The sequence below is a fragment of the Populus trichocarpa genome, chromosome 12 (assembly GCF_000002775.5).
Source record: "Populus trichocarpa isolate Nisqually-1 chromosome 12, P.trichocarpa_v4.1, whole genome shotgun sequence".
NCBI classification, from domain to species: Eukaryota; Viridiplantae; Streptophyta; class Magnoliopsida; order Malpighiales; family Salicaceae; genus Populus; species Populus trichocarpa.
Genome location: NC_037296.2, coordinates 14,092,541 through 14,103,334, shown reverse-complemented (window position 1 = coordinate 14,103,334; position 10,794 = coordinate 14,092,541). Strand labels below are relative to the sequence as shown.

The 10,794-nt window shown below is 34.2% G+C and overlaps 1 protein-coding gene and 1 long non-coding RNA gene across 5 annotated transcripts; one reads left to right on the top strand and one right to left on the bottom strand.

Annotated features, from left to right (window-relative positions):
* Nucleotides 1–1,962: 1,962 nt before the first annotated feature.
* Nucleotides 1,963–5,618, top strand: LOC7453992 (MDIS1-interacting receptor like kinase 2). The gene is made up of 2 exons (XM_002318264.4): nucleotides 1,963–4,921; nucleotides 5,017–5,618. Exons 1-2 carry the CDS (start codon nucleotides 2,155–2,157, stop codon nucleotides 5,403–5,405), a joined length of 3,156 nt encoding a protein of 1,051 aa, XP_002318300.2. The 5' UTR covers nucleotides 1,963–2,154; the 3' UTR covers nucleotides 5,406–5,618.
* Nucleotides 5,619–6,138: 520 nt separating this feature from the next.
* LOC112323655 (uncharacterized) lies at nucleotides 6,139–10,735 on the bottom strand. 4 transcript variants are annotated; one of them, XR_002977140.2, is made up of 3 exons: nucleotides 10,291–10,735; nucleotides 8,565–8,645; nucleotides 6,139–7,393 (listed from the first exon to the last, which is right to left on the bottom strand). It is a non-coding gene; the product is annotated as an uncharacterized LOC112323655 (long non-coding RNA). The 4 variants fall into 4 exon arrangements; XR_002977141.2 differs by having other exon boundaries at nucleotides 6,139–7,389; XR_002977142.2 differs by having other exon boundaries at nucleotides 8,565–8,621.
* Nucleotides 10,736–10,794: the final 59 nt, after the last annotated feature.

Sequence of the window (10,794 nt, the reverse complement as noted above, 5' to 3'; positions counted from 1 at the left end):
GATTTTTTAAGCATGCAATAAAATTAGTTAAAATATTATCATAAATAAAATTGAGATTACAGTACGAGTAAATTTAATTCACCTTAAACTAATTTTTTAAAAAAACAAAAAAAAATATTATTCATGTTCACGTGAATAGTACGAGTAAAATCACTTAACTGCACTAGTTTTTCAAAAAAAAAAAACTAAATGTTTCCTGGTTTTTTGAAATAATAATAAAAAGAAAAAACTAAACTTTTCCTGGTTTGTCAAAATAATAATAAAAAAAAAACTAAACTTTTCCTGGTTTTTCAAAATAATAATTAAAAAAAAAACTAAACTTTTCTTCAAAATAATAATTAAAAAAAAACTAAACTTTTCCTGGTTTTTCAAAAAAAAAAAATGATTTAAGTTTAAGTGTACAGTGCGAGTGAATTAATTCACTCGCACTGTACAGTGGAGCATGGCTCCACTGTTACAGTGGAGCCATGCTCCACTGTTTCAGCTTCTTGCCTCAGGAGAAGCAGCCAAATGCTGCTTCTCTAAAACCTGCGATTTCATTTTCATTTGTAGTGGGTCCTACCAGTGAAAAACAATTTTTTCCTTTTACCAAACGATATTATGTGTGGCTGCGGGTGAACCTCACCCGCAGCCACACTCCCAAACGGCCACTAAATTTGTATCTTTGTTAATATCCTATCCTATCCTTTGGGGGCCCTTGAATCCGCAGTGGCCAATCAAAAGCTTTTTATTATTCCGACTTCTGAATTGACAGGAACTTCAGAAATTCTGCCAATTCTTCATGATTCTTTAAATACAGAAAAATAAAATAGGATAAAAATATTTTTTTCAACAGCCGATCGGATATTTCGATGGCCCCACTGTCAAAGCCATTCTCCATTGTAGAATTGGAAGATGTTTCGGTTCACAGAAATGCCCCAGGCTGAAAGTGTATAATTTATTATTAATATTATTATTTTCAAATCAAATATATAATAATTAACAAAATTATTAAAATTAAAATAAAAAATTATAATAGTATTTAAAAACTATATTAAAATTAAAGAGTAATAACATTTAATAAAAAAAATTTGAAAAAAAAAAGCCAACAAAAAACAAGGCCCATCACTTCTCGCAAAAGCATATAGCAGGGCAGACCCTCGTAACTAGTTCTATTTTATTTTGATTTTTAAAAAAAAAATATGAGAAGTTGTTTGTTATAATTTTAAAAAATAAATATATCTCTTAGTGATTTATTTTTTTATTAATGTGGATGTTTAGGCCAGTTTGCGCGCACCTCAACTAATTCAATAGATCCTAAAATTAACGACCATATAAATCTCTATTAATTATTATACAAGCAACCACATAATTTGAATATAATTTCTTCGTGATCTTTAATTTGTCGTCAAGTGCACTAAAATGATTTGTTGTAAGACCATTAAGAAAATAATATATTCTTTTTGGTGTTGTACGGAAATTAGCCTTCGGTAAGTGTTCATGACTTCATGTGTACATAAGCATTTCATGCTTCACTTTTTTAAGTAATGTGAAATTCCACATTCACGTGTGATAAGCGCCTCATTGGAGTGGGTTAGAGGTTGAAACACGTGTAATTAGCCCATATTTGCTATAACTGTTTGTTTTTTTAAAAAAAATATATTAAAATAATATATTTTTTATTTTAAAAAAATTATTTTTATATTAACACATAAAAACCAACTAATAACATAAATAATAATAAAAAATAATAAAATATCAATTCAATCATGACCACAATATCAAATAAACTCTTATAGATATTTAAAAATTTAATATATAGCAATTACGGTTCATAATATTTTTCATTTAAAAACACATTAAAATAAAATATTTTTTCTTTAAAAAAATATTTTTATATTAGGATATCAAATCAATTTCATAACATTAAAAAAAATTAATTTTAAAAAAACAGTCAAATATCTAGGAAGAAACATGGTTTGAACGTTCCCATTCACTTCAGGATGCTCTGAACATCTAGAAGGTGGTGGTTGGAGATTGTCACGAAAACAAGAAAAGTTGAAGAGCAAAGTTTTATGTTCATATTTGGAAATACCTAGGAAAGACTCCATGGCTCCCTATGTGACCCTGATATATGGTTTTTGCTCATCCTGATCAAGCAAAACCATAAAGACCATGGCATCTATGTCCAAAAAAACAGTATCCATAGCATCCCAGTATTCCTTGTTCTCCACTGCTCCTTTCTTGGTTTACTTTTTGCTTGGTTTAGCTTGTGTTTTTTCCCCTTCTTCTTTTGCTGAAGCTACTATAGGAGATCAAGTCACACAAGGATGGAAGGAAGCAGAAGCACTTCTAAAATGGAAAGCAGATCTTGACAATCAAAGCCAGTCTCTCCTGTCCTCATGGGCCGGAGACAACCCCTGCAACTGGGAAGGAATCACTTGCGACAAGACTGGTAACATCACAAAGTTAAGTCTACAGGATTGTAGTTTGAGAGGTACGCTTCATGGTCTCCAATTCTCATCCTTTCTGAACTTGATCGAGCTTAATCTTCGGAATAACTCACTCTATGGGACCATTCCTTCACATATCAGTAATCTTTCCAAGCTCATTGTCCTTGACTTGTCTCAAAATCAAATTTCTGGAAGCATTCCATCCGAAATAGGTTCATTGACAAGCCTTGAGTTATTTTCTCTGATGAAAAACCTCATCAACGGTTCTATCCCGTCTAATTCTATAGGAAACCTAAGCAACTTAGTGTATCTTTATCTTAATGACAATGACCTTTCTGGTGCCATACCACAAGAAGTTGGAAGAATGAAATCTCTCGTATTGCTTAATTTGTCAAGCAACAACCTAACTGGTGCTATTCCTTCGTCCATTGGAAACTTGAGTAACTTGGTTTATCTTGACCTTTTGAAAAACAAACTCTCTGGTTCAGTCCCTGAGGAAGTAGGAATGCTTGAGAATCTGCGTACACTTCAATTAGGAGGGAATAGTCTTGATGGTACCATCCACACTTCCATAGGAAACATGAGATCTCTCACTGTCCTTGATTTGAGAGAAAATTATCTCACCGGTACAATACCAGCTTCTATGGGAAACTTAACAAGATCTCTTACTTTCATTGACTTGGCATTTAATAACCTGACCGGTACGATCCCTTCATCTTTAGGAAATTTGAGAAGCTTATCCTTTCTTTACCTTCCTTCAAACAATCTTTCAGGTTCTTTTCCTCTAGAGTTGAACAATCTCACACATCTGAAACATTTTTATGTAAATTCTAATAGATTTACTGGACATTTACCAGACGACATATGTCGTGGTGGACTCCTTTCGTTGTTGTGTGTTATGGACAATGACTTCACAGGACCTATCCCAAAAAGCTTGAGAAATTGCACTAGCTTGGTGAGACTCAGAATTGAGAGAAACCAGCTCAGTGGAAATATATCTAATGATTTGGTTGTTTATCCAAATATGACCTACATAAATTTGAGTGATAACGAATTCTATGGTGAACTTTCTTGGAAATGGGAGCAATTTCAGAGTCTGATGACTCTAAGAGTCTCTAACAATAGAATATCTGGTGAAATACCAGCTGAGCTTGGAAAGGCAACTCGACTGCAAGCGATTGATCTCTCTTCAAATCATCTTGTTGGGGAGATTCCTAAGGAACTGGGAAAACTGAAGTTACTTGAACTCACTCTTAACAACAACAATCTTTCAGGTGATGTTACTTCAGTTATCGCAACGATACCTTACATTACAAAGCTTAATTTGGCAGCAAATTATCTGAGTGGATCGATTCCCAAACAACTTGGAGAGCTCTCAAATCTATTATTCTTGAATTTCAGCAAGAATAAATTTACAGGTAATGTTCCTCCCGAGATGGGAAATTTACGGTCTCTTCAAAGTCTTGATCTTAGTTGGAATTATCTCCAGGGATACATTCCACCGCAGCTTGGACAGTTCAAACATCTAGAGACATTGAACATCTCCCACAACATGATGTCTGGCTCTATACCGACCACTTTTGCGGACTTGTTGAGCTTGGTGACTGTGGATATATCCTGCAATGATTTAGAGGGCCCCGTTCCTGATATTAAAGCTTTTAGTGAGGCTCCATACGAGGCAATCAGAAACAACAACTTGTGTGGCAGTTCTGCAGGTTTAAAGCCTTGTGCTGCATCTACAGGCAATAAAACTGCTTCTAAGAAGGATAGAAAAATGGTTGTCTTATTTGTCTTCCCTCTCTTGGGACTCTTTTTTCTGTGTTTAGCCTTGATTGGAGGTTTCTTAACCCTTCACAAAATTAGAAGCAGGAGGAAAATGTTAAGGGAGGCACGACAGGAAAATCTGTTCTCAATATGGGACTGTTGTGGGGAAATGAATTATGAGAACATCATCGAGGCTACAGAGGAATTCGACTCCAACTATTGTATTGGAGCAGGAGGGTATGGAGCTGTTTACAAAGCTGTGCTGCCAACAGGAATGGTGGTTGCTGTGAAGAAATTCCACCAATCACAAGATGGTGAGATGACTGGTTCGAAAGCTTTCAGAAGTGAGATTCATGTCTTACTAAGTATAAGACACCGTAACATTGTGAAGTTGTATGGTTTCTGTTCACATAGAAAGCACTCGTTTTTGGTTTGCGAGTTCATAGAAAGGGGAAGTTTGAGAATGACTTTGAACAGTGAAGAACGAGCAAGGGAATTGGATTGGATTAAAAGGCTAAATCTTGTGAAAGGAGTGGCCAATGCTTTGTCCTACATGCACCATGATTGCTCACCTCCTATTATTCATCGAGACATTTCGAGCAACAATGTCCTCCTGGATTCAAAATATGAAGCTCGTGTCACTGACTTTGGCACAGCTAAGCTCTTAATGCCTGAAGCGTCCAACTGGACATCAATTGCAGGAACTTATGGATACATAGCTCCAGGTATGCAGTTTGGTTACAGAATCCATTTCCTAATAAGTAAATCTTTCTTACTGTTTCCAATGTAACAAAGCATGACTGAAGACTTTGATTTGCAGAGTTAGCCTTCACAATGAAAGTGGATGAAAAATGTGATGTCTACAGCTTTGGTGTGTTAACATTGGAAATAATCATGGGAAGGCATCCAGGAGATTTCATCTCAGCTTTGCTATCACCATCATCCTCGTCAACATCATTGCCAATGAGTCAGCATACAATCTTGAAGGACGTACTAGACCAGTGTATACCACCTCCTGAACATCGAGTTGCATCAGGTGTGGTCTATATTGCCAGACTAGCATTTGCATGCTTGTGTGCTGATCCACAGTCTCGGCCAACAATGAAACAAGTCGCTTCTGACCTCAGCATTCAATGGCCCCCATTGTCAAAGCCATTCTCCAGGATAGAATTGAAAGACGTTTTGTTACCCAGAAATTCCACAGGCTGAAAATTTAGCCAATCATTTTACTGTCATTCCTGTGTATCATTCTCCTTTAGCTTTCCCCCTGTCTATGGTCTCCTTCCCAGCCTTGTGATAAGGAATACAGAGTTCAGGTTAATTTTGTACTTTGCTTCGGTTTACTGGACGGCCAACGGGCCTTGTCATCAGAGAATTCTGTAATTTTGAAAGACTTTCACAGCTTTCTGTGATCATACTGAATTATGAGTGCTATATGCTGAATCGAGCTAAGATCAAACCAAAACCCTACAGCAACAAAATAAAAACAGAGCGTCTCTGTACCAAAGAAAAACAGAGCATCTCTGTATCTTTCCCTTCCTCGAGGGCTTCGAAAAACGTAATCGTGATCCACTGAAATAAAGCCATTGGTATCCTTCCAGGATCAAGAAACTCCAAAATTAAAGAATATTCCATAACCTTCACGAATATTAGAAAATATGATTTCATATACCTTGTCCTAGCCCTCAAGCAAACTCCAACAAAACTTTACAAAAACCCTAATCCAATACTCCTCCCTCACCCATTCTATAACTTGAACAACGATGCACTGTCTCATATTAGACAATAAACCCAAGTCAAGTCTCTTCTTTAAACTCATCAAAAAGAAGATAAAAACCGAAAACATCCCAGTGTTAAGCTCAGCTTAACAAGATTAGAAAGAATAAAAAGAAAAGAGAACAGAAATTGAGAAAGAACAGATTCAAGAGAGAGCAGAGGAGAATGAGCACAGAAATGAGATTGATCTTCTGTATTTTCTTCCTTTCAACACGTTTCCATACACCTGTTTATATACAATGGTTTTCTCTCCAATTACAACTGATTTAAACCTTTATTAGACTGCTAACTACTAACTAACTCAACAACTAACTACCTCCTAACTAATAGTCAAGCTCTTCACGTTTTCCACATTCAGCACATGCTGCAATTCTTTGCTTGAAGGCTAACAATTCTGTTCTGTACTGGAAACAGTACTGGAGGCTTGCATTCTTTATTTGTAAGCTAGTAACCTTAATTCCATGGTAACTTGAATCGTAACACCCAGTTAGTGAAGTGCTTGTGGTTTCAAAACTAAAGTCTAATTTTGGACAACTTGAAGCAAAACACAAAGCAAAAGTTATGCGACTTGTGTTTTTTTGTGAATTAAAAGGTTTTTGGCTTTGTAAAGAAACTTCTCAGGATGAAGAGGGATTGGAAAGATCAAATCAGAACATTGTCAAACTTCTCAGGATGAAGAGGGATAGGAAAGATCAAATCAGAACATTGTCTATTGTCTGCAAAACAATGATATTGGATAAGGATCCTAAAGATCCAAGTGATATGGTTAAAGTTGAGACAATTTGGATGGCGAGAGAGGAGGGAGAGAGGCGATTTGGATTTCAAAACTAAATTTTATGCACAATGCATGCTAAACAAGTTAAATATAAAGGTAATTTTAAAATAAAACAACACCAAAATAAAAGATTGGAGTCCTGTCTTATGTCTTTATATTTCTTATGAAAAAAAGAGAGCAGAAAATCCATCCCTGTTACTGAACCAATGCAGCTTTAAGAGCCTCATGTCTCTAGAAATAATTCTACGCACTTGTAGCCAGAATTGTCACTATGCTAATCTATTTTTCCGAATTGTGTTTTACAATAGTTAGCAATTCTTACTAAGAGCTTGATCACGAACCATGATTACGGCCACACCACCAGATAATTTAGCATTTCTCTCTGAGAGCTTTTTTGAGGGGGCAGCATTACCTGTTTCAGCAAGATCCTTTCTTATCTGCAGAATTATTGCCTGAATTTCAGCTTTAGTTGATGGGTCAGCAACTATGGTTGTTGAATTACTTGTTATGGTAACTTTTCGAGCAACACTAAGTTGATCCGAGGTTACACTTTCGAGTGTCAACACAAAATCACCCGAGAGAAAATGAGCACCTGATGAGTCTAGTACGGCATGAATTACACAGCATGTTGGAAGCAATGACCTACCTATGAATAGTCATATGAGAACAAAATACAATCTTGGCAAGCATCCAAGTAAACAATTTATCATTTCTAGAGCAAAAAAGTAGTGATAATTTTTTTAATTGAGAGCCAGGTAATCATAAAAGGATTTTACAATCTTAGCTAGAATCCAAGTAAAAAGTTTATTATTTCTAATGGAAAAAAAAAAAGTTAAGATTTTTGTAATTGAGACCCTAGGTAATCATCAAAGGACTTCTTTATTACCATGACAAACTCGCAAGTGCATGAAACATGCATGGGTTATGTCACGACCCGGTTTCTGGATCCATGACCGACATATAGATAAGATTTCCCTTCAAGGTTCTATACTTATGCGAACTCAAACTTACATGCAAACTTATCATTTAAACAGCTCAATCAGAGTTCAACGCAACACTAATAACAAAATTAACTTCATAATATAATTTAATTGTCATAATACAAGAGTTAATACAAATTCATAGTTATGGAGCACTAACTAGATATAAAGGGAAAATATTAATTACAACCAAAAGAGTAGGTTCTGAAGATCCAATAAAAATGACTCGCTATCAAGTTATAAGCTTGAAAAAGATAAATAATAAGAGGGTGGATTCAACAACTCAGTGAGTAAATAACATTTAATTTACATACACGAGATAATACAACAATAAGGAATATATATACAATTATGACTTTAGGTTCTTAGAGGAAGGTTTCTCAAATAGGCCATAACAAGAATATTATAAGGTAAAGCTTGTTAGAAAATCAAAATGCAATGAACATATAACTCCGTATTATGGGATGATCAATCTACACAAGTTGGTGACTCCCTTGACCAACTAGAATTCAGATACGATGTGCAGAAAGACTAACACTACCCTATTAACATGGGTATTCTAATTGTCATACCATAGGTTTATATCATAATCAAACAAATAAATTCATATCTTAAGGCTCAACTCATGACATCAATCAAATGAGAAGCTATCAATTCGAAAGTCAATTCAAAATATATATTGGTTCATATCAAGAATTCAGATTCAACAATTGATCATGATTTATCATAACAAGGATAATAATCAACATATATATTATCAAGAAGCATGATCCAATTCATATTAACAACTCAAATATTTATAATATTTCTCATGCATATGGAAAATTATCCACTCACCTTACTCAAAGCGAACATAACTCGAAAGCAGATACCGAAGGAAATCCTACTGATGTCCTGCAAGTATAATATCAGGATTATCTGAATACAAAGGAGATATATTCAAAAATGACTCGAAAAGAATGTACAACCTATTTAATACACTTAGCTAAAGGTCTATTACATAACCCTATATGTTTTTGAACTAAAATAGTTATGTGATGCTTTGAAAATGAAAGAGAATAAGAAAAGGCAACAAAGCCCTTGGAGGCTTAGAAGTATGTATAAATGAATAAGGGGTATTGTAGTAATTGAACAAAGAGTTGATAAATATAAATATAAAAAAAAAAAAAGAGAGATCTGAATTCTTAGAGAGAAAACCGTGAGAGGGAAAGAAGAAGAGAAAAGAGGAAAAATAAAGAAAGGAGAAGAGAGTTAGCGAAAATAAGTTTAAAAGGTAAGATTTGAGCTTTGAAGTGTATAAATATGTTTTCTTTTAGCTTTAAATTTTTGTTTTGTTGAATATTAGGGTTTTGAAGATTTTTTTTTGGGTTGATTGATGCATTGATTTGAATGTTATGAGTTGATTGTTATGGGTAATGAGTTATTTAGTTGATTTTGGAAGATTTTAGGTAAAGATGATGGTTTTAAGTTATGATTTGTTTAAATAATGAAATTGAGATAGAAATCTTGAAATATCAGTAGGTGATCTGTTGAAATTCTGGGTTTAAGGTTGAAGATAATGAAATTTCAGTTTGGTCCCTTGATTTGTGAAAATTTCAGTTTAGTCCCCAAGCTTTGGAAAAATTACAGATAGGTCCCTGAGGCATAATCCAAGATTCTTGACAGAATTAAAGATTAATTATGGGTAAAATTCCAGTATCGTTGTGAATTTATGAAATTTTTAGTTCGGTCCTTCAATTTGACAAAATTACAATTTGACCCTAAAATTTTGATAAAATTCCAGAATGGTCCCTAAAGTATAATTATAGATTCTGGACAGAATCGAGGATGAATTATGGGTAAAATTCCAGTATAGTCATGAATTTATGACATTTTTAGTTTGGTCATTCAAATTGATAAAATTACAATTTAACCCCTAAAAATATGATAAAAATTTCATATTGGTCCCTTGCTGTAATATTAGCTTTTCCAGATTAGTTTGATGAATAATTGAGGGACCATTCTGGAATTTTTTCCATAATTCAACCTCAATTCTATCCAGAATCTCTAATTATGTTCTAGGGACTATTCTAGAATTTTATCAAATTTTTAGGGTCAAATGGGAGGACCAAACTGAAAGTGTCATAAATTCATAACTATACTGGAATTCTGCCCATAATTCATCTTTAATTCTGTCCAGAATCTCGGATTATGCTACAGGGACCAATCTGTAATTTTTTTAAAGTTAGGGGACTAAACTGTAATTTTCACAAATTGAGAGACCAAACTGTAATTTTATCATCTTCAACCTCAAACCCAGAATTTCCACAGATCACCTACTGATATATCAAGATTTCTAACTCAAATTCACCATTTAAACAAATCATAACTCAAAATCATCATCTTTACCTAAAATTTTTCAAAATCAACTAAATAACTAATTACCCATAACAACCAACCCATAATATTCAAATCAATTCATCAATCAACCCAAAACAAAATCCTCAAAACCCTAATATTCAACAAAACAGAAATTTAAAGCTAAAAGAAAGCATATTTATGCATATCAAAGCGTAAATCTTACCTTTATACTTATTTTCTCCAACTCTCCTCTCTTTCCTTTATCTTTCCCTCTTTTCTCTTCTTCTTCTTTCCCTTTTCTTCTCTCCTGCCATCACTCACCCTAAATTTTCAGATCCCTCTTTCCTTTTTTTTTTTCTATTTATATTTATCAAGTTTTATTCAATTACTATAATACCCCTTATTCATTTATACCTATTTGTAAGCCTCCAAGAGCTTTGTTGCCTTCTCCTACTCTCATTTATTTTCGAACATCACAGATCACACACGCACACATACAAGAAGAGCAACCAGTGGAATACAGGCATGCACAAATAGGAAGGCTCGTGAAGGCAACACAAACCCAACTTGCCAAGGAATTAAGATAGATGGTTCAATAACCTATATCTCAATATATTTAAATATAGTACAACTAAGAATAACCAATTAAGTCGGAAAGAAAGAGGCCAGTTCACCTGTCATAAGAGCAATGTCTTGCAACAATATTGCTTTCTTTCGATCTCCAAAT

What these genes read in the sequence shown, in the direction of transcription:
- LOC7453992 (XM_002318264.4), top strand. Translation starts at nt 2,155, where the DNA reads ATGGCATCTATGTCCAAAAAAACAGTATCCATAGCATCCCAGTATTCC. An exon ending in TTATGGATACATAGCTCCAG is followed by an intron (nt 4,922 to 5,016) that starts GTATGCAGTTTG and finishes TTTGATTTGCAG; the next exon opens with AGTTAGCCTTCACAATGAAA.